The sequence below is a fragment of the Calypte anna genome, chromosome 4 (genome assembly GCF_003957555.1).
Source record: "Calypte anna isolate BGI_N300 chromosome 4, bCalAnn1_v1.p, whole genome shotgun sequence".
Classification (NCBI taxonomy): Eukaryota; Metazoa; Chordata; class Aves; order Apodiformes; family Trochilidae; genus Calypte; species Calypte anna.
The window spans coordinates 16307649-16328477 of record NC_044247.1 but is presented as its reverse complement, the minus strand read 5'-3'; the positions used below and the strand labels follow the sequence as shown (position 1 = coordinate 16328477).

At 56.0% G+C, this 20829-nt stretch overlaps 1 protein-coding gene across 1 annotated transcript; it reads left to right on the top strand.

Annotated features, from left to right (window-relative positions):
• Positions 1-1754: 1754 nt before the first annotated feature.
• Positions 1755-19278, top strand: PHKA1 (phosphorylase kinase regulatory subunit alpha 1). The gene is given in 34 exon segments (XM_030449421.1): positions 1755-1899; positions 2043-2201; positions 2663-2710; positions 3236-3404; positions 3772-3854; positions 4049-4129; positions 4563-4661; positions 4775-4921; positions 5239-5292; positions 5936-6058; positions 6151-6246; positions 6520-6627; positions 6823-6901; positions 7338-7472; positions 8482-8574; positions 8577-8590; positions 9245-9389; positions 10254-10332; positions 10749-10828; positions 12798-12974; positions 13164-13258; positions 13457-13596; positions 13720-13876; positions 14042-14121; positions 14298-14376; positions 14463-14592; positions 15151-15252; positions 15636-15751; positions 16069-16107; positions 16649-16693; positions 16913-17083; positions 17591-17644; positions 17786-17986; positions 18239-19278. Coding segments are annotated over 34 exon segments (3630 nt in total). The 5' UTR covers positions 1755-1821; the 3' UTR covers positions 18413-19278.
• Positions 19279-20829: the final 1551 nt, after the last annotated feature.

The window sequence follows — 20829 nt, the reverse complement described above, 5'->3', positions numbered from 1 at the left end:
TACCCAACATAGGCATCAGACAGCCAGAGTCATCAACACCATGGCAGCCTCATCCCCCATCACACCCTGGCATCAGCCAGGGTGACAGGGACAGTGGGGTCCCCCCTGCTCCCCAGGGTACTGCCACCATCCTGGTGCTGCTCCTCTCTGCCCTCCTGCTTCTCCCCAGCTCCCTCCAGGTGGGTTTGGGCATGGGGGGCAGGCACGGGGGACCAGGAGGCTTGGCACCCCCATCCACTGCTCTGGCTACTGCAGCAGCCCCGAGGGCCAGGGGCACAGGCAGCCCCCCAGCTCCCCTGCATGACACCTTTCTAGAGAATGGTTGGCAGCAGACCCCTAGGTGTCGACTGCCGGCACAGCCTCAAGTGTGTCACCAGGGTCTGTGGGTGAGTGGGCACCCCTACCTCTCCCCCTCATCTTCCCCCACTCATCCCAGTCTGTCTCTCTGGGACCCCTCACATGTCTCCATCCCCACAGTGTCTCCTGGCCTGGCACACCCCTGCATGTACCTCAACAACTTCAGCTCCAGGGCCTCACAAGTACTCCAACCCCCTCTGCCTCCTCATCTTTGGTTCTCTTCCCTGGGATACCCCCATTCCCATGTTTACTCTCCACCCTCAGCCCAAGGACTTTCTGTGGACCCCAGTACCCAGTTCTGTGCATCCCAGTATCTCCCAGTCCTGATGCTCCCAGTTCCAGTGCTCCCAGCCGTGGCACCCCTGTGTGAGCCCTAGCAGAGCCCAGCTTTTCTCCCCACCCTGGATACCCCCAGGAAGGGGATGCTGCCCACTGTGAGTCCCTGGCACAGTGCTCCAGTCTGCTGTGCCCCACAGATCTGGGCACCGTGCACCACCACAGTATGAGTGCTGACAGCCACCAGCAACCGAAGGGAGGTGACAAGGGTGAAAGGGGATGACAGACCTGCATGTGTCCATGGTGGCACATGGCCCCTGTAGGCTCGGGCCTTCACCTGATGGGTGCTGAGTCCAGCACATCACCCACCTCTCCTCCTTTCCCCAAATGAGTCCTCAGGGAGAGGGATGCTGGGGGCAGTGGGACATACATGTGTGTATGCATGCCTGTGCATGTATAGGCATAAGTATGCATGTGTGTGTACATATGCAGATGTACATGTGTACATCTGCTCTTGTCTCTGTATGTTCATATGTACATGCGGGCATGCGCCATGTGTCTGTGTGCTGCATGCACATGGAAGTGCAGGAGTGTGGATGTGCGCACAGGCGTGTTCACACGTGTGTGTACGGATGCATGTGCGCACTCGTGGCTCTCCCGTGCGCACGTGCTGGTGCAGGTAGGTGTGTGCGTGTCCTTGCCTCCGTCTGTGTATCCACAGCTACGAACGTCTATGTCTGTGTGTCTCTGCACCCACCTCAGCACGTGCGTCCATTTGTCCATTCGTGTGCACGCACTGCCATACGCATTTATGCATCTGTCTGTACAATCCCACACCGTCCCGTGTGTCCGCGTGTCCGCGGTTCCGCGTGTCGGTCCGCGGGCGTTCCCTGCTCTGTGTCCCCCGTGTCTGCCCGTGTCCGCGGGCATTGCTGCGCAGCCTCCGGCCGCCAGGGGGCACCGCTCCGCCCCACGGCTGCGGGTCCTGCCCCCTCGGTACCGAGCGCCCCAGGGCCGTGCCGGGGCGGGGCGGCTGAAGGGCTCGGGCCAGCGTGTGTGGGGAGGCCGCTGCCGGGGCTAGGCGGGGCGGGGCGGGGCAGCGAGTGGGCAGGGCGGTGGGACGGGGCGGAACGAGGTGGAGCGGAGCTCCCGGAGGGTCTGGTGGCGGGAGGTGACCTCGCTGCCGCCATGCGCAGCCGGAGCAACTCGGGTGTGCGGCTGGACGGCTACGGGCGCCTGGTGCAGCAGACCATCCTCCGGCACCAGGTGCGGGGCCTGCCCGGGGCGGCGGGGGGAGGGGGTGCGGGACCCACCGGGTCCGAGAGCCGCCGCCTGTCCCCGCAGGCCGGGTCAGGCAGGGTTGACCGGGCAAGGGGGCCGCGGGCCCTCGCTGTGTCCCTCCTCCGCAGGACGCGGTGACCGGCCTGCTCCCCGCCGGCACCGAGCACCGGGATGCTTGGGTCCGGGACAACGTGTACAGCATCTTGGCCGTCTGGGGGCTGGGCCTGGCCTACCGCAAGAACGCCGACCGCGACGAGGACAAGGCCAAGGCCTACGAGCTGGAGCAGGTAGGAGGGGGCCGGCGGGAGAGAGGGAGGGCCCGTGCTGGCTGTCCCTGCCTGACCCGCGGCGCCGGGGAGCGGCTTCGGGGCCGAAGGGCCGCGGGAAGCCGCGCAGGGGGGACAGGGACGGGGACAGGGCTGCCCCAGGCGCAGGGGGCATGTGGGAGCCCAGCCGGAGAGCCCTGCCCTCTGTCTCGGGGGTATCTGGGGACAGAACTCCTCTGCCAGGGGTCCCTGCAGCCGTGACCCCCCCGCCTCCTGCACGGCACAGCAGCCCGGCCTTGCAGTCAGGGCAAGAAATGTTGCCTTCCCTCTGTTCCCGCCTGGAGAACCGGGCCGTGGAAATGTGAGCGAGGGCTCCGGTTACAGATGCCGGCTCCCTGCAAAGGTCAGCGACCAGCTGATGCTGAGTCAGGGCTCCTCCGGCTGCGCGGGGATTAATAAGGCTGCTTTCCTTGTTCCTGCAGAGTGTCGTGAAGCTGATGCGGGGGCTGCTCCAGTGTATGATGAGACAGGTGAGGACTGGGGAGCACCTCTGACAGTTGAGTGGTCTCCTTACAGCCCAGCTCTGTCACAAGGACTGTGGTCCCAGCTGTGCTAGCTCCCCCCAGCCTTCCCTGGCAAGCAGAAGGCCAGGCCCCTTTCCCACAAACCTTGAAATAAGCTGTGACTTGGCATCTGTCCCTGGGGGGATGGAAGTCCCAGTGCTGTGGGCTGGTGGCCATTGGAGCCCTTGCCAGCTGCTCTCTGACTTGTGTCCTGGCTGATGCTGGGACTCCACAGCTCTTCTCCCTGAGGGCATTTGGAGTCCCCCTTTCCTCTCCACATGCTGTGGAGCCCCTGTGCTAGGGTGGCATGTGAGCCTGCACTCACTGATGGTGTGTGGAGGGCCTCAGCCTGGGAGATACAGGATTTCTGCCCTTCCAGGTGTGGCTCCATGTGCTGGGTTGATGGCACAGGCAGGCAGCCCTTGGCTCTGGAGCTGCCAGGCTTCTCTGGAGGCAGGGTTTGATGAACTCCTGCATCTTTTTCTTTCCAAGGTGGACAAGGTGGAGGCATTCAAGTACAGCCAGAGCACCAAGGACTGCCTGCATGCCAAGTACAACACCCACACCTGTGCCACCGTGGTTGGGGACCATGAGTGGGGTCACCTGCAGATGGATGCCACCTCCCTCTACCTGCTCATGCTGGCCCAGATGACAGCCTCAGGTGATTTTATTGGGGGATGCCATTTCAGGTTTGAGCATGCTGAACTCCAGGGCTCTCCACGTTTTCAGTGTGAGTGTAGCTTCTTGGGTGCCAGACTTCTGCAATGGCCTCCCCAACCTGACTGTTTTCTTCTGATCACAGCACTCAGGGTGCTTTTGGACCCCTCTGTGTCTGTCTAAGAGCCCTCATTTGCCTGAGCCCCAGAGCAACAGAGGAGTGGGGGTGGGGATGGGAACCAGACAGGATGTGGCTCCTGTGGGGTGGGAGTGAAGTGGGGTGGGAGTCTGGCCTTGGTTACTGCAGCCCCCTCCTAGGGTGATGCCTGTGGGCTTGGAACAACTAATGTGAATTCTTCCCCTTGCTTCAGGTCTCCACATAATTCACAACTTGGATGAAGTCAACTTTATCCAGAACCTTGTGTTCTACATAGAAGCAGCCTACAAAACCGCAGTGGGTAGCCTGTGCTGGGGAAAGGGAGTGTGCCTTGGGGGTGGGCTGGTGTCTGGGGGCTATTGTGGCCCCCCCCCTGCCCCAGCAGACAGGGTGTCACTGGTGCCTGCTGGGACCACCACTGCTGGTTGGGATTTGAAGGCTTTCTGCCTGTACTGTAAACCTGCTGCCTGCTCCAACATGCCTCTGCACAGGACTTCGGGATATGGGAGCGTGGGGACAAGACGAACCAGGGGATCACAGAACTGAATGCTAGCTCCATTGGCATGGCCAAGGTGAGCTGGGAAGAGGTGGCGGGCACCTGCTGGGGAGGATAGGCCCCTGTGCTGCTTTTCTATGGGGATAGCTGAGCGTGTACTATTGAGCTTCAATACCCTCTGCAGTGGTGGGTTCCTGGGGAGGAAGACCTTTTTCTTTGTGTGCTAGGATAAAACTGTCCTGCTCTTTCCTGAGTTTTGCCTGAACAGGGAATGAGAAATAAGTTGGGGTGTGTGGCAGAAATGTCCAGGGTGTGGTTACCGGTTACCAGTCTGATTACCTGTGACTTTGGAGATGTGGTCACATTCGGACCAGGGTTGCTCTGCAGCCACAGCAGGGTTTAAATTCATGCAATAGGTTGGTTATAGTGGGGCTGGCAGCGGGCGAGGGCTCTTGCTGTTGAGCAGTGTAGAGGAAAACTTGCATCTCTGGGTCTCACCCTGCTTCCAGGCTGCCCTGGAAGCGCTGGATGAGCTGGATCTGTTTGGAGCAAAGGGAGGCCCACAGTCAGTGATACGGGTGCTGTCGGATGAGGTGCAGCACTGCCAGGTGAGACCTGCCTGGGCTTCACACTGTTGCGGGATGAACTACCATCTGCTGGGTTGTGGTGTGAACAATACCCAGTCTGGCAACCTAATCACCCCTCCTTCCCCTTTTCCCAGTCCATCCTCCACTCGATGCTGCCCAGGGCCTCCACATCCAAGGAGGTGGATGCCAGTGTGCTTTCTATCATCTCCTACCCAGCGTTTGCTGTGGAGGACAGTGAGCTGGTGGAAATCACCAAGCAAGAGGTCATCACAAAGCTGCAGGTGAGTAGATCTGCCCTTATCTTGCCCATGCCAGGAGATAACTGCAGTTCAAACTACTGTAGCCCTTTTCTTCCCAAAAATGCTCAGGAAGGAGGTGGTGGAGCATGTTGTCTCCCGGCCTCTGTGACCTGTGGCAGGAATGTGCAGAGAAGCAGTCCTGTGTGCTGTGGCCCTGGGCTCTAGTCCTGGTGCCTGACCACTGGGTGTATCAGTGAGGGGGGTATTTAGCTGGACGTGGCCCCCTATGCTTCTGCACTGAAGGTAGAAGGTATCTTGCACTGTTCGTCCGGCTCAGTACCTTTTTCCCTCCCTTCCAGGGTCGCTATGGTTGCTGCCGCTTCCTGCGGGATGGATACAGGACACCCAAAGAGGTAAATGTCCCCAGCCCTGCCAGAACTTGAGTGCCAATCAGCAGCTGCTCTGAGTTGTGTTTGCAGCTTCCTTGGGCGCAGCAGAAAGGTTGTGGTGGGTAGCACTGGAAAGATGAGGGCTCTGAGTCACCCCAGGCAGTGTCATGGGTCTGGGCAAGGCTTCCCAAAGTGCCAGAGCCAATCAGAGGTGGTAAATCCCACCCCTGCCCATAGCAGGTGGAAAGAGCCTGGCTCTGCCTGCATCTTGGGACCCGGTGGTGTTGTGTACCTCTTAGTCTGGGGAAGAAGGGTTGCACTGCTGAGGCGGGCCCTTTCCCTGCCTCTCGTGGGCTGCATGAGCCCTGAGCAAAGCCGTGGATTATTTCTGAGGATCTGTGAGGCTCTGGGGTGCTCTCCTGGTGACTGGGTAGGCTCCCTTTGCCCACGAAGGGCGAATCTGTTTGGCAGGGGGCTTGGAAGGGAAGGTCTGATGGAAAAGACACGGCCTGGAGGTGAAAATACTTGTTGCCTCAGTCTCGACCATCATCTGCAGAGGAGGACTGGGAAAACATTTTAGTCTGGGGTTATGGGGGGAGTAGGAGGCCTGTCAGTTTGAGGAGATCGTGCCACCCACCTCCTGCCTTGCTATCACCCCTCCCTGCAGGACCCCAACCGCCTCTACTATGAACCTGCAGAGCTGAAGCTGTTTGAGAACATAGAGTGTGAGTGGCCTCTCTTCTGGGCATACTTGATCATTGATGGGATTTTCAGTGGAAACATGGAGCAGGTAATGGAGGAAGGAAGTCCTTGGCAAGGGAGGCATGTGGGGAAGGATGCAGGGAGTCATAACCAGGGACATGCCCTCTCTTCTCTTCTCAGGTGCAGGAGTACCGGGAAGCCCTTGAGGGAGTTCTCATCAAGGGGGAGAATGGTTTGCGCCTGATGCCAGAGCTGTACAGCGTGCCACCAGATAAGGTGAGTAGTCCTGGGCTACAGTCTTCTGGAGTCAGAAGCTCTTGAGTGCTCAGGATATGGGGACCTGGGCTTAGGAAACTGTGCTGATCTCCTGTTCAGTGATGAAGATGTCTGAGCAGCTAATCTGTTGTCTGACATTGGTTCGTGAGACAACCAGGAGAAGAGGAGGAGAATGTAGCTAGGATGTTATGGACCCTCTGCGGCAAATGATGATTCTTCTTTCAGTATCTTGTGTCTGTGGATCTCTCCCTGACCTCTTAGCTTGTCTTCCAGGTGGAGGATGAGTACAAGAACCCCCACACTGTGGACAGGATACCCATGGGAAAGCTGCCTCTTATGTGGGGCCAGTCCCTCTACATCTTGGGCTGCCTGTTGGCTGAGGTACGGTCACTCCTGGTGGTGTGAAGGGCTGTGGGACCAGGCTCTGAGCTCTGAAAGGGCAAATGCTGCCACCCTGAGCCACATACCATGGGGAAGTTGTCATCTCCATCCCCCAGGACCTCTTAAAGGTGGGTTGTCCACAGGCATCACCTGTTCTACCCTGCCCATGTTCATCTCATACTGCTTTTTCCTTAGGGTTTTCTAGCTCCTGGTGAAATAGATCCCCTGAACCGCCGGTTTGCAACGGTCCCCAAGCCTGATGTGGTGGTCCAAGGTGAGGGAAAGAGATAGGCCCCAAAGTCCTGTACCTGGCAGGCCTGGAGACTCTGCCCCTTGCAGAATTCACAGGGGTGGCTTGCTGGGTGGCTGCTGGTAGAGCCATTTCTCAGTCCTGACAAGGTGGATGTTAAGGTGGGGTGCAAGTCTTTCCACTCTACTCTGTGTTGCTCCACTGAGATATCACCTGGTGCAGCGTCCTCTGCAGAGAGGCTGAAAACTCTTGCCTTCTTGCTGCTCAGTAGAGAAGGCTTGGGTGTAGAGAGGGTCAGGGGGAGCAAGGTAGGCCTCTGCAGTGGCAACTGATTCCCACAGTGACCCCAGGTAGCAGCCTCTACGTAATGTGTCACCTTGTACGTGTCCCCAAAGGCCAGGGGCAGTGCTGTCACACCTTTGGGCCCTGCCATACTGAGCCTGTCCTCCTTCCTCTGCAGTGTGCATCCTGGCAGAGACAGAGGGGATCAAGGCTGTTCTGAGGAAGGAGGACATCGATGTGGAGACTGTGGAAGATGTCTACCCCATCAGAGTGCAGCCTGCTCGCATCCTCAGCCACATCTACGCCCGGCTGGGTGAGCTGGGCTCCCTGCTCCTGCAACAAAGGGGTTGCAGAAGGGTCTGTCCTGTCCCTTGGCCCTATTGCTCATAGATGCTGATGTCCTTCCCTGCTGCTCTCTGCCTGGCTGATGAGGGCTCTGCCCTCTATTCCTGGGCCTGATGGAGCTACTGCTGCCCAAGGGGAACTCGGGTGGTAGGCTGTGCTGTTCGGGGTGATTCTGAAAGGGGTAAAAGTTTGGCGTTGCAGTTTCATAATAACTGTAGGGACAGGCAGGAGCTCTGATCCATACAGGATGGTGTGGGCAGGAGACAGCTCTTCTTCCTGTACCCGTATCTCAATGGGGGAGGGAAGCTATGCCCCAGAGAAGGGTCCCCTGGCAGTCCCTGAAGCAGTTCAGCTGTCATTGGAGGGTGGGCTTCAGAGTGCTGCACACTCATTCCTTGATGCTGCAACCCACCTGGGTATGGGGCTTGTGCAGAAGTTGGAGACCCAGCCTGGGCCAAAGGAGAAACCTGATCCGCTGTAGGCTGTGTACTGGCTAATTTAAGCCACCAAAAGGCTGAGTGTGTCATGGGCAGAGGGGCAGCCTGGCAGCTGCCAGGGCTGGCACAGCCAAGGAGTGATGCTGCTGCTGCACCATCCTGGGCTCTGGGAATGATCCAGTAGCAGTAGGAATGGTGACAGGGCTGTCTGCTTTAAGGGGCTGGCCCTCCCCCAGCTTCTTACCTTCCCAAAGACCTAGAGGTGTGACAGGTTGTGGAGGTGAGGACAAGCTGCCTGTTGTTGTTTCAGCGAGAGTCCCAGGGTATGGCCAGAGTGTTTCTAGCCCTCTGGCAGACAAGGGGGGGCAGAACATCACTATCCCTTAGGGCTGTACCGGCTCGACACACGGTCCTGGGGTACTCCAGCCATAAACCACCCTTTAGCTGTTGGTTAGTAGCATGTGAGCATGTTCTGTGGTTGCTGCTGCATCACCTTTTGTGAGGGGGCTTGCACTAAAACCTCCTCCTCCTGCCCTCTAGGCCGCAACAAGCAGATGTGCCTGACTGGACGGCCCTACCGGCACATGGGTGTCCTTGGCACCTCCAAGCTCTACAAGATCAGGAAGAACATCTTCGCCTTACCCCTCAGGTAGGTGGCATTGCATGGGCTCATTCCCAGCTGTCGTGCCATCTGGAACTGGGCAGGAGGTTTCTCCCCTGGCTGAGCACTTGAGTTGGTCTCGTGGGTGGCCCAACACACTCTGAACTGCAGGCGAGGGCAGAACAGCCCCAGCTCTGTGTCGTGAAGCAGCAGAGTTGGTGGTCCTGGCTGTGTGTGCGCTGGGAGGAGATGGTGTCAGCCTTATGATCAGTGTTGGGTGAAAATCTCTTTGCTTACCCTGGCAAGGACACCAGGAGGAGGCTGCTGGCAGGACAGGCGTCCCTCTGTCCAGCATGGAGTGAAGACAATACAAGGGTAGCAAGCCTGGCACTGTGGGAAGTGCTTGGGACAGGCATAGCGTGGCCCAGCTGTGTGGATCCTGGGTAATGCTGCTGCTGAGCTGTAGTGTTACCTCCTTGTAGTTGCTGGTGGCCAGTAGCTGCCCTGGGGGTTAAGAATGCCTTTCTAGGCTGTACTGGCACATACCAGCTAAGGTGGGATGAGCTGTTGGTGCAAAGCAGCTTCTCCTCTGGGTGCAGTATGTGGCTGGCATGGCTGAATAACTGTGGGAAGACGTGGGTAGCACCAAAAGAACCTGGTGGCTGTGGGAAGGGCCACTCACATCTTTTGTTGTCCTTATAGTTCATAGACCAGCAGCAATTCTATCTGGCTCTTGACAACAAGATGATTGTGGAGATGCTGAGGACGGACCTCTCATACCTCTGCAGCCGCTGGAGGATGACGGGGCGGCCGACCATCACCTTCCTCATTTCCCACACCATGCTTGGTATGGATCCTCCAGCCTCACAAGGTGTTAGAGCAGCCCTGGGAAGCAGCCCCTGAAGCAGGAAGGGTGTGGGACCATCTTGGTTATGGGGATGCAGAAGGGCTGGAGCAGCCAGTAAAGAGCTTTCCACGCAAAGGAGCTGTTCTGCATTGGCTGCTGCCCTGGCAACAGGGCTGCCTGCCAGGCAGTGGTGCCTGCAGCCTGAGGGATGTCTGCTAGGATGGAGGCATTCAGTCCCCAGGCAGTTAGGCTTGTTTGGAGGTCTTCTCTGGGAGCAAGAAAATAATCCCCCTTTAAAAGTGTTCCTGGGGTTCTTCCTGCATCTTGTCTTTTCACTTACACTAACCTTCCGCTAAAGGATTTCCTAGACAAGCAAGGATTTCCCTGCAAACCAGAAGGAGCAGAGAGCTGCACAATGGCACAGAGCAAAACTGTCTTTTCTGGAGCAGCTTTTCAGGCCTTTTTGGCTCTCCTTGTGTACTTGAAATCTTATCAGTGTCTTGAGCATGGCCTTTTCTATGGTGTCTTCTGCCCCCGACAGCAGCGTGCCCTCCACTGCCTCATGTGAAAGCCAGGGACAGAGCAGTGGGCTGTTTGCTTGCTGCTGTCTGCTACTGTTGGCTACAAGTCCATGAGCCCAGGGTGCCTCTTGATCTGGCTTTGCTGGTGTTTGGTCTGGGCAGTTCTGAATTCCCCATTTTGTGTGGTGCTTTTGGTGCCACAGCCTGGCTGTGCACCCCAAAGCAAGGGTTTGTTCAATGCCATGGTGCTTTGTGTGTTTAAATGCCCACCTGGCTCTGGGTTACCTTCTGGGAGCCTGTTTGAGCAGGAGGGCCTGACTGCCTGTGTTTCTGTCCCCAACAGATGAAACTGGCAGCAGTGTGCATGCTACGGTGCTGGCAATGCTGCGGAAGCTGCAGGATGGGTATTTTGGTGGTGCAAGGTGAGTGCAGCTTCCTGGGGTGCAGGAGGGGAGAGGGCTGGTGGCCTCTAAGAGCTTGGTTATGAGGGGACCTGCTGGGCTTGAGCATCAGCTGTTGGGAAACCAGTTGTGGAGGATACATTGGGGTGTGCTAGGCAGTAAGTGCACCCTGGGGCTAGGATGCCAATAGAAGAGATGCAAGAGAGGACATATCTCCTCTTCATGCCATTAAATTAATGGAAGCAGTGTTTGGGCAGCCCTCCCATGTCCACTTGGCCAGAGGAGTTGCTGGCAGCTGAAGCAGGCACTGGGGCCTGTGTTTGTGCCTGGGCAAGTGTGCCTGTTCCTGCTGAAGGGCCTGCCCTGGATCCAGGAGGCAAAGCCAAGGGTATTGCCATCCCCTTCCTCTCTGTGTGACCTCCCCTCCTCTTGCCCAGGATCCAGACGGGTAAGTTGTCGGAGTTCCTGACAACGTCGTGCCGAACGCACCTCAGCTTTATGGACCCTGGGTCAGAGGGTAAGGTCTTTGTCAAGAGTTGCAAGCTCAGCATTGACAGCTTTAAGGAGCTAGATGCTGAGGAATGGCTGCATGGCTTGCAGATAGCAGAGGATGGTAAGGAGGAACAGGCCAGTCGCTGCTGTGGTGACTGCCCATAACTGCTAACCTCCCTGCCAGCATCTGCTACTGTGTTCATTGTACACTTGGATTTTCACCATCTGTCTGTTCTCATCTGACCCTTCATAAATTAACCTTGTCTGGGTGATGCTTACAGTGACACCAGTGAGGTGGGACTGGGTGAATTGATGCAGCTGTTGTAGCCAGCTGTAGCCCTCTCGGTGGAGCTGTTTCCTAGCCAGATGGGCCTGAGGCTGGTGAACATGGCTGAGGAGAGCGTGGAGGAATGAGTCTGACCTTTGTAAGCTGTTGCATGAGGAAGAGACGAAGGTTTCAGTAATGTGCCTCCAACCAGGAGCTTTGATTGAGGATCTTTGGTGCACAAGTGATCGTGCAGAGACTGGTGGTACAGTGCCTGAGATGGTGGGGAGGAGCCACCGTGTCCCCAAGCAATATCAGTGTTGTTTTTCTGGAGACTGACCATCCCTGGGTGGCATTGCACCAATGGGTGCCGAATTGAGGCTTTGCTGCTGGGGAATAGGATGCCTGAGATGACCTTGTCCCACCATAGCATAATGGATCCACCTTGTCCTAAGACCATGGTGGGGTGCAAGTTTTGCTCCCCTTGTAAGCAGGCCTTGGTTACTGCCTCTTCCTGGCTGGCCTGGTGTTAGTCATCTTCCCAGCCTTCCAGTCAGTCTGCTCTGCCTCTGCTGCTCCCATAGCTCATGTCTGTACTGCTCTAACTCGGAATACTTATTTCTCTTGCCCTCCTCTCACTTTGCCTGTAGTGTCCTTGGAGACTGTATCCAGGCTTCTCCAAGGTGTCTGCTTACTCCCAGCCCCAGTGGGAGATGGGGCATGCCTGGCCTCTCTAGAGCAGATAGATACTCAAATTTTTCCTGTCAGGGGCTGCAGCCAGGCAGGATGATGCTCTCAGCCTCATGTTAGGGGAACTCTCCCAGCCAAGCCTTCAGGCACCGGGACAAGCCATCCTCACCAGGTGTGGACAGGGGGTGCCATACTATTAGCCTCGGATGCAGCCTGCAGTTCAGCTCCTGGAGCAGATACAGCACAGAGCTTGTCTGTCAGCTGGAAAGCATCCAGGCTTCACCCTGGCCCATTGGCTGGAAGTGCCCCAGCAGCTCTGTATTGCGTTGCCCTTATATAGGGCATCTCCCCCTTGGGCATCCCCCTTGCTGCTGAGCAGGGCTATTGTCTCCCAGCTGAGCAGAGACATGGCCTCTGAGCACCCTCCTCCATGCTGCAGCAGGCGAGTGGTGGCTCTGTTGCTCCCATTGTGGTGTTGGGAGCAATGGGAGCTGCTGGAGGCTGGGCAGAGGGCAAGTCAGCAGCCATAACTCCTCTAGCTCCATTATTAGTAATTACATAACTTCTAATTAAAACTAACTGTTGCAAAATTCACCCTGCCTTGCCCCCTTGCTGGAGACGTGCTTGGATGAGGCCCTTGCTATGCTGGGGTGCTCCTTCTTGGTATCTTGGTAGCTTGGACAGCAAAAAGGGTTTCACTGCAGAGTTTGAGCAGACCCCGTTGTCCTTGTGCAGGCAGGCACCAGACATGCTGCAGCCCCATTGCTTCCTTCTTCCACATGGGACCCAGAGGAAGTCCCAGTTAGGCCGTGGCTGGCAGGCAGGCAGCAGCAGTGCAGGGACAGGAGTGCTGTGAGCCTGGTAACTGGCTGTGTCTGTCTGTCTGTCCATCTGGCACCAGCGCTTAGCCCCACATTGTTGCTTTATGCAGCCAGCAAAGCTTTGCCCTGCTGAGGCACAGCTGGGGACTTTTCCAGGGTCTGGAGGTGCCCTTGGTGCAAAGTGACTGAACCCCCCTCCCCTTCTGCCCCCCTTCCAGCAGACACTTACGATGAGGTTGCTCAGTACTTGGACCACCTGCTGCAGCACACGGCTCCCCACACAAATCTCCCTCCCACCGCCCAGCGAGGAGGCCTGAACCGCTTCCGAGCTGCTGTCCACACCACCCGTGACCTCATGTCTCTAGCAGCCAGGGCCAAGGACCTTCATGTCCAGAGTGAGTAACTGCTGAGTGATAAGGGCTGGTGGCTTCCTGTGGCATTCCTTTTAACTCTGTGGGCAGGGGCTGCTTCTCCCACAACCAGCTTCTCCTCAGGGGGAGCAGATTGTCAGAGATTGTGGTTTGGGGCACAGCAGTGGTGGCTGGGGTTGAGAAGTGCCTCCACCAACATTGGCTTTCTTTTAGATGTTGGAATGTATGTGCCCAGCAAGATCTTCCAGGCATCCCAGCAGTCCGTCAAGCTGCTGAGTTCACCCCCCCAGCACGACATGGATAGCAAGGTGAGCCCTGTCCCCTCTGCCCTGGTCATGCAGTCCCATCCTTTCAGCGGGAGTCAGAGAATCCTTGCAGGGCTGCGTGGGCTTGGTGTTTGGTGAAGGGCAGTATCCATGGGTGAAGAGCTTTGGTTCTGTCACCGGGTGGCTTCTGGTGGGGGTGCTCACGGTGCTAACGAGGAGCGTGGGTCTCCCTTCCCCCAGAGCCAGGCACTCTATGCAGAGATGAACTTGCCCTGTGATGAGGCTGGCAATGTGGACTGCAAGGCACTGGTGGACCAGCTGCGCCTCTGCCCCACGCTGCAGGAGCAAGCAGACATCCTCTACATGCTCCACATCCTCAAGTATGATGAGCTCCAAGTCTTGCTGGCTCACCGAGCAGATGGTGCAGCTGGTCATGTGTCCCAGCCTGCAAAGCCTGGGGGCTTCGACCTGCTGGCTGTGACCCAGCATCTCCTTCACTGCAGGGGACCCGAGTGGCACACAGGGCTTGACAGCGAGCCTGGCCCCACCGTCAAGGAGCTCCTGACTGAGCTGTACGTGCGGGTGGGGGACACGTGCCAGTGGGCTCTGATCCGCTACATCTCTGGCATCCTCAAGAAGAAGGTGGAAGCTCTGGATGAGGTAACCACAGTGCAGCCAGCCTCTGGTAGGCTGAGGTCTGTCAGAGAGGAGGCAGCAAAACAAGCACCTGAACAGTAGCTGCATCAGTTCTGTCTCCCTCTGCCTTGTGCTGAGGCCTCAAATCCTGAGCTGTCAGTGACATCTGGGGTGAATCCTTGTCTCCAGGCCTGCACTGACCTCTTGTCTCATCAGAAGCACTTGACAGTGGGGCTGCCTCCAGAGCCACGAGAGAAGACCATCTCTGCGTGAGTGTGGCACCCTTTCTTCCCCACCTGTGCTGGCCTCAGGCTGAATGAGAGCCCGCTGGTCTGCAATCTGAGGGCAGGAGTGGCTCTGGGTGGCTTTGCCCAGTCTGTCTCTGTCCTTGCTGGGCTGTACAGAGCAGGAGGGATGCAGGGCTCACTCTGCTGCTTCTTCCCAGCCCAATCCCCTATGAGGAACTTGTTCGTCTCATTGATGAAGCCAGTGAGAAGAACCTCAGTGTGTCCATCCTCACCCAGGTGGGAGGCCAGGGTGCTTAGGGACTCCACATCTAGCTGTCTGCCCTGGCAGGCAGCAGTGGCATGATCTACCTCTTCTCCTCCAGGAGATCATGGTGTACCTGGCCATGTACATGCGCACCCAGCCTGTGCTCTTTGTCGAAATGTTCCGTATCCGCATCGGGCTCATCATCCAGGTGATGGCAACGGAGCTGGCTCTCTCCCTGCGCTGCTCGGGTACGTGCAGCAGGGAGGCACCCAAGCTGGGGGGGGTGCTGCAATGCTTGTGTAATATATGTTGATGAATTTGTATTCCTAATCAGTAAAATTCAGGAAAAGAATTAAACTGAGAAAGAAGTGAATATGGGGCTAGACAAAGCAGCTGAGACAGGTAATTTTCCACTAAAACGGTGTGAACAATGCAAGGCCCTAACGAGGCTAGCTTCTTTCTCGAAGATAATTAAAAGTGTAGGACACTTGGGACCCTGCCAGCCAGGAAAGAGAAGTGCAGTTAAAAACGGGCAGCTCAGCACCAGGATGAGACCCTGCCTGCATCTGCAGCTTGGACTGTTCTGGAGCAGCACTCCTGATTTCACTGCTGTCTCTGTTCAGGCGTGTGTTGGGTTGGCATTGGGAAGAGTCCCTGTTGTAGGCAGCACCTGGGGTTAGTGTATGTCCTTGAAGGATGAGATCCTGTACCATTGTTTCCCCTGCTAACAGAATGGGGTGCAGGGTAGAAATGTCCCAGGAGAGCATGTGAAGCAGGGTACAACATCCCAACTCTGTTCTCTGCAGCTGAAGAAGCCACTGAGAACCTGATGAATCTCAGCCCATCGGACATGAAGAGCCTTCTCTACCATATCCTATCTGGCAAAGAGTTTGGGGTGGAAAGAAGCGGTGAGACTTTTGGCAGAGTTGTAAGAGCACCTCTGGGCAAAACTGGATCCTTGAGCAGAGCGTAGCCAGCTCCATGTGTACTGGCTTGTGGGAGATCTCGGTCTTCCTGCATGTTCAGCACACCTGCTTCTGCACTGCAGTGGTCCAGAAAGAAGCTGTGCTCTTCAGCAGGGTGGTGCTGAGACAATTTCTGGGGACTGAACCAGAGTCCTTTGGCTACTGCGGTTTGCTTGGTTTGTCACTTGGTCAGATCAGGCCTGAATCAAAGCAGTTCTGTGGTGTGTTGGTTGGGATAGAGGGTGAGGGTGTGCAGAGGTATCAGTGTCTGAGCAGCCATGAGGGATGTCTGTGCCCTGAGCCCACTCTAGACCTCTCTTCTCCAGTGCGATCAGTCGAGGCATCACTCACCACTGCTGTCTCCATCTGTGAAGTGGAGGCTGTTGGGGCCACCAAGCCTGAGCGTGCTGGCATTGTCAGGCTGAAAAGTGAGATCAAACAGGTGAGGGAAGGTAGTGCAGGCTGCCAGGTTTTGTGGCTGATGAGCAGCCACAGGACAGGCACAATTGATGGGTGAGCAGGCAGAAGCTCACTTCTGGGCTTCAGGGAGCTTGCAGCTGCTTCCAGGAACAACTTTTGGTTCCAGTCCTGCCCTGTGGGCAGAATTGGGATAAATCTGTTACTCGGGGTGGGGATTGCTCTGGCAGTGCAGGGGGAGGAAGCACAGGGTGGGGAGGACCACACAGTGTCCCAATCATGGCTGGTGTTCTGATGGGCTTCTTTCAGCAGCAAAAAACTCATTTTTTTCTTCTCTTGCAGCAATTGGATAAACGTAGACAGTCTCTGAATGAGAGTAAGGTGAAGCCACCGTGGTTCTACTGCAGTCTCAGCTTTTATTCTTCATGCCACACTCCAGAGCAGCTTCTGAACATGCATGAGCTACTGACCTTTCCTAAAGAAACCTGCTGTAGCAATCAGTTGGCCTGCCCTTCTCTACAGGCTCAGGGTTGCTCTGTTCAGGACAGGGGATGGAGGCTGGCTCCCTTGGATAGAGCTGGCATGGCTTAACATGCTGTGGGGACATGAGGAGGGTCATGCATGGGCAGTGGCCTTCCTGCTGGCTCTCCAGTCTGCCTGAGGCCAAATTCTAACAACAACTATCAGGTCATTAGCAGTCCTGCTTCTGTGTGCCAGACAGCACAAGCCCCCTGTGCCCTGGTGCAGTCCTTTCCCTCTGATGCAAACGTGAGGCTTCATGCAGCTCACCTCTCAAAACCGCCTCTCAATCTCCAGCTAACCACACCCTCTGGAATAACTTTCGTGTGACCTGAGCTTGGTCTGTGCTGCTGCTGCTCTGCTCCAGCACAGTCTGATTTTTGTCTCTCCCTTTCTCCTTCAGCCCCCGAGTTTGCAGCCTGGGAATGCCAACCTCAAGTTCTCTCTGGTAACCTTCATTTGTTGGCTGCACACCTGGGGTGTTGCTTGTTTGTGACTGCAGAAAGGAGCTGTGCTTTGGGGGATACTGCAGGGTGGGCTTTGCTGGGGGCAGGGGGTGGCAAGCTCTGCCATGGGAACCAGGCAGGGTGAGCACAAACTCTTGGGCAGCAGCAGGCTGCATTCCTGTGGGATATTGCAGCAGTCTCTGTGATCCTTTTTTGTCCAGTCCACTGAGCACTCAGAGCTGCTGGGCAAGGACTCCTTTTCAAGCGTGCTGGGAGACCAGGCCAGTAAGGACAGCCGGCAGGGCCAGTGGCAGCGACGACGGCGGCTGGATGGAGCCCTTAACCGTGTTCCTGTGGGCTTTTACCAGAAGGTCTGGAAGGTCCTGCAGAAGGTGAGCTGGTCATCCATCTGGCTTCTCTCCATGAATGTGAACATCTGGTCCCTGACACCAGCCTTGCCAGGGAGACTTAGGCACCTGGGACTGGTCTCCAAAGTTGTGTAGGTGTGTGTTTCATGAAGGCCTACAGCTGGCCCTAGAAAGCTGGGTAAGAGCTGCAGTTGCCTCGTAGGTACACAGGACCTACCTCATACTGTGCTGACCCTTTGCAGAGGTGGGGACTAGGTTTGTTTGGGTGCTTTATGTATTAGCCAGACAAGGGCAGGGCTGGAGCCACAGCTGAAGCAGCTTTGGGCACAGCTTGTCCTCAGCATAGTAAGCCAGGGAGTAGAGCCCTGTGCAGGAGGGCAACGGCTGATGCCCAACTGATGCTGTGAAAAGAGGTGGAGCTGGGGTACATGAGCAGCACACAACAGTGCTCAAATAGTTGTTGGGCTGAATCTGCATGTCATAGCACAGTGCTTCTCCAGGCCATAACCATTGTCTCTTCTTCTTCTGCAGTGCCATGGCCTCTCTGTGGAGGGCTTTGTTCTCCCCTCTTCAACAACCAGAGAGGTAGGAGGTTTTTGTGAATGGGAGACAGGGCAGGCAGATTGGTGTTGGGTGCTGGGTTACCCTGGGCCTGTGTCTAGCATAGCTCAGGACTTGTCCTGGCAATGTAGTGCTCTATGTGTGTTTCTTTCTCTCTCCTCACAGATGACCCCAGGGGAAATTAAGTTTGCTGTGCATGTGGAGTCGGTCCTCAACCGTGTGCCGCAGCCAGAGTACAGGCAGCTGCTGGTAGAGGCTATCTTAGTGCTCACCATGCTGGTAGACATGGAAGTGCATACCATTGGCAGCATCATAGCTGTGGAAAAGATCTTGCAGACAGCCAACGACCTCTTCTATGAGGAGCAGGTAGGGGCTAAACATTATGCAGAGGCCATGGCCTGCATTCCCCACAGCTACACACCCTGGTTCACCCACCTGGAGGGTCCTGCCTCTTGTCCCCCTTGTGTTCATGGGGCACAGCAAAGGTTGTGCTCTCATCCCACTGCTCACCATTGATGTGTCACTGCGAGTGTGCACAGAGTGTGCTTGGGGTGGGAGCTGGCCAGGCTGCTGCCTTATTCCTAATGCTGTCTTTCTCCTTCCCTGTCCAAAATCCAGAAAGCCCTGGGTGCTGACGATCACATGCTGGAGAGGGATCCTGCAACGGGCATCTGCAGCCTACTGTACGACAGTGCACCAAGTGGGAGGTTTGGCACCATGACCTACCTGTCCAGGTCTGTGGCCATGTACCTCTATGACTTCCTGCCCACCGATGGCTGCTCCATGCAGTAGCTCTCACAGCTCCTCTCCCTGGGCTGCAGATGCCAGGGGAGAGTTGTTTCATATGGCTTTTAAGGGCTGGCATTAGGCTAGTGTGCAGGCAGTCTGCAGGGCCCATGTCTCCTCCCAGCCCTGGACTCTTGGTGGGTGAGCAGCTCTCCCAAGGAGCTTGACCAGAGACACATGTACTAAGCTGACCTGTGCCTGTGTGCAGCCTGTGGAACCAAGGCTGGCAGGGAGAGCCTGAGTTTTGAAGCCTGCTTGTGTTAAAAGTGTCTGCCTTCACAGCTCCTCCTGGGCCATCACCCCCAGAGGGGGCTGTGTGGGGGAGCAAACCCCCCCTTCCCTGAGCATGTGTGCTCAGCACTCCCTGGCCAGCTCATGATCTTCCTGCCTCCAGCAGATTTGAGGTTTTTAACCCGTTCTGAGCTGCTTTTTATTCAAAATCTTCAAGGGTTATATTGATGTAGGCTGGAGCTCTTGCTGCTGATGATGGAAAAGCTTTGTTAGAGGAATATGGGATGCTGCCTGAGCCTTTCTTCCAGCACACCCAAAATCACAGTCCAACCCAGCCACAGTTGTGCTGCTTGGAAGTGGGCAGCTCATTGTTCAACCCCCAGGGGTTCTGGGTACGGAGCTGGGGAGGCTATGAGAGCTAGGAGCATCCCAAGGTTGTAACAGATCCCTGTTACCACCAAGGACAGGGCTTCTGGCTGGTTGGGGGATGCCAGTGGCAGCCCCTCCAAGCTGTCTGCTCTGTCCCTGGCCGTGCTGCTCATGACATGAGTTCCCAAATTCACACGTCCTGTGAAGCAGCTCTGAGTTGGCTGCTTGCCTCGGCTGTGCCATCATAGATGTGCTCCTAATGCTCAACTCTGGCCTCTTTCACAGCTCCCACAGCTTTGCACAGGAGCAGGTCGGTGATGAGAATGGGTCCCAGCTCTGCTCTGTCCTGCAGGCCAAACCCCACACAGGACACTGCAGTTGAACGGGGATCAGGTACACACACCACAAAGTGGTGGCGGGTTATAGAATCACAGAACAGTGGAGATTGGAAGGGACCTTTGAAGGTCCAGCCCCCTTGCAATGAGTAGGGATATCTTCTATTAGATCTGGTTGCTCAGAGCCTCATCCAGCCTGACTTTGAATGTTCCCAGGAATGGGGCATCCACAGCTTCTCTGGGCAACCTGTGCCAGTTTTTACCACCCTCATTGTAAACAATTTCTTCCATATATCTGACTGAATCTACCCTGTTCTAGTTTAAAACCATCACCCCTTGCACTATTGCAACAGGCCCTGCCAAAAAGTCTGTTGAAGTCCTTCTGGTCATTTTCATGGCTTCCTCTGGATCCACTCCAACAGGTCTGTCTTTCTTGTGCTGAGGACTTCAGAGCTGGATGCAGTGCTCCAGGGCAGTCTCACCAGCAAAGCAGAGGGGAGAATCCCCTTCCCTTAACCCGCTGGCCATGCATCCCAGAATACAGTTTGCTTTGTGGGCTTTTGCACACAACTGGCTTTTCATCCACCAGCATCCTCAAGTCCTTCTCCAAAGGGCTGCTCCAAATCCCTTAATCCCCCCCCTGATACTCAGGGTTACTTGATACTGGGGTGTACTTGACCCAGATGCAGGGCCTTGCTCTTGGCCTTGTTGAACCTCATGGGGTTCACATGGGCCCCTTACCAAGTTTGTCCAGGTCCCTCTGGGTAGCATCTTGTCCCTTAGACATGTCAACTGCACTGCTCAGCTTGATGTCATCTGCAAACTTGCTAAGGGTGCACTTGATCCCACTGTCTACATCATTCATAAGATGGACCCCTGAGGGACACCAGTTGTCACCAGTCTCCATCTGGACACTGAGATGTTGAACACTACCCTCTGGATGTATTGTAATCTAATCAACTCTTCATCCAACGAAGAGTCCATCAAATCCATCTCTCCTCAGTTTAGAGAGAAGGATGTCAAAGACCTTAAAGAAATCCATATATGTGACATCTGTAATTCTTCCTTTGTCCACTGGTGTAGTCACTCCGTCACAAAAGGCCACTGGGTTGGTGGGGTAGAGCTTGGTATGGGTGAAGCCATGCTGGCTGTCTCGAATCACCTCCCTGTTCTCCTGTCCTGGAAGCATTGCTTCCAGGAGAATCTGTTCCATGGTCTCTCCTGGGTACAAGGGGCAGCTGACAGGTTGCTAATTCCCAGGGTCCTCCTTTCTACCTTTTATAGAAATGGGTGCAGTGTTTGCTTTTTTCAGTCGCCAGGGCCTTCACCTGACTGCTGTGACTTTTCAAGATACATAGAGTGCCTTGACAACTACACCAGTGAATTCCTTCATGACTCAGGGATGCATCTCATCAGGTTTATCACTTACGCAGGTTCAAGTTCCTCAGGTGGTCACAAACCTGATCTTCTCTTACAGTGGGAGGGGCT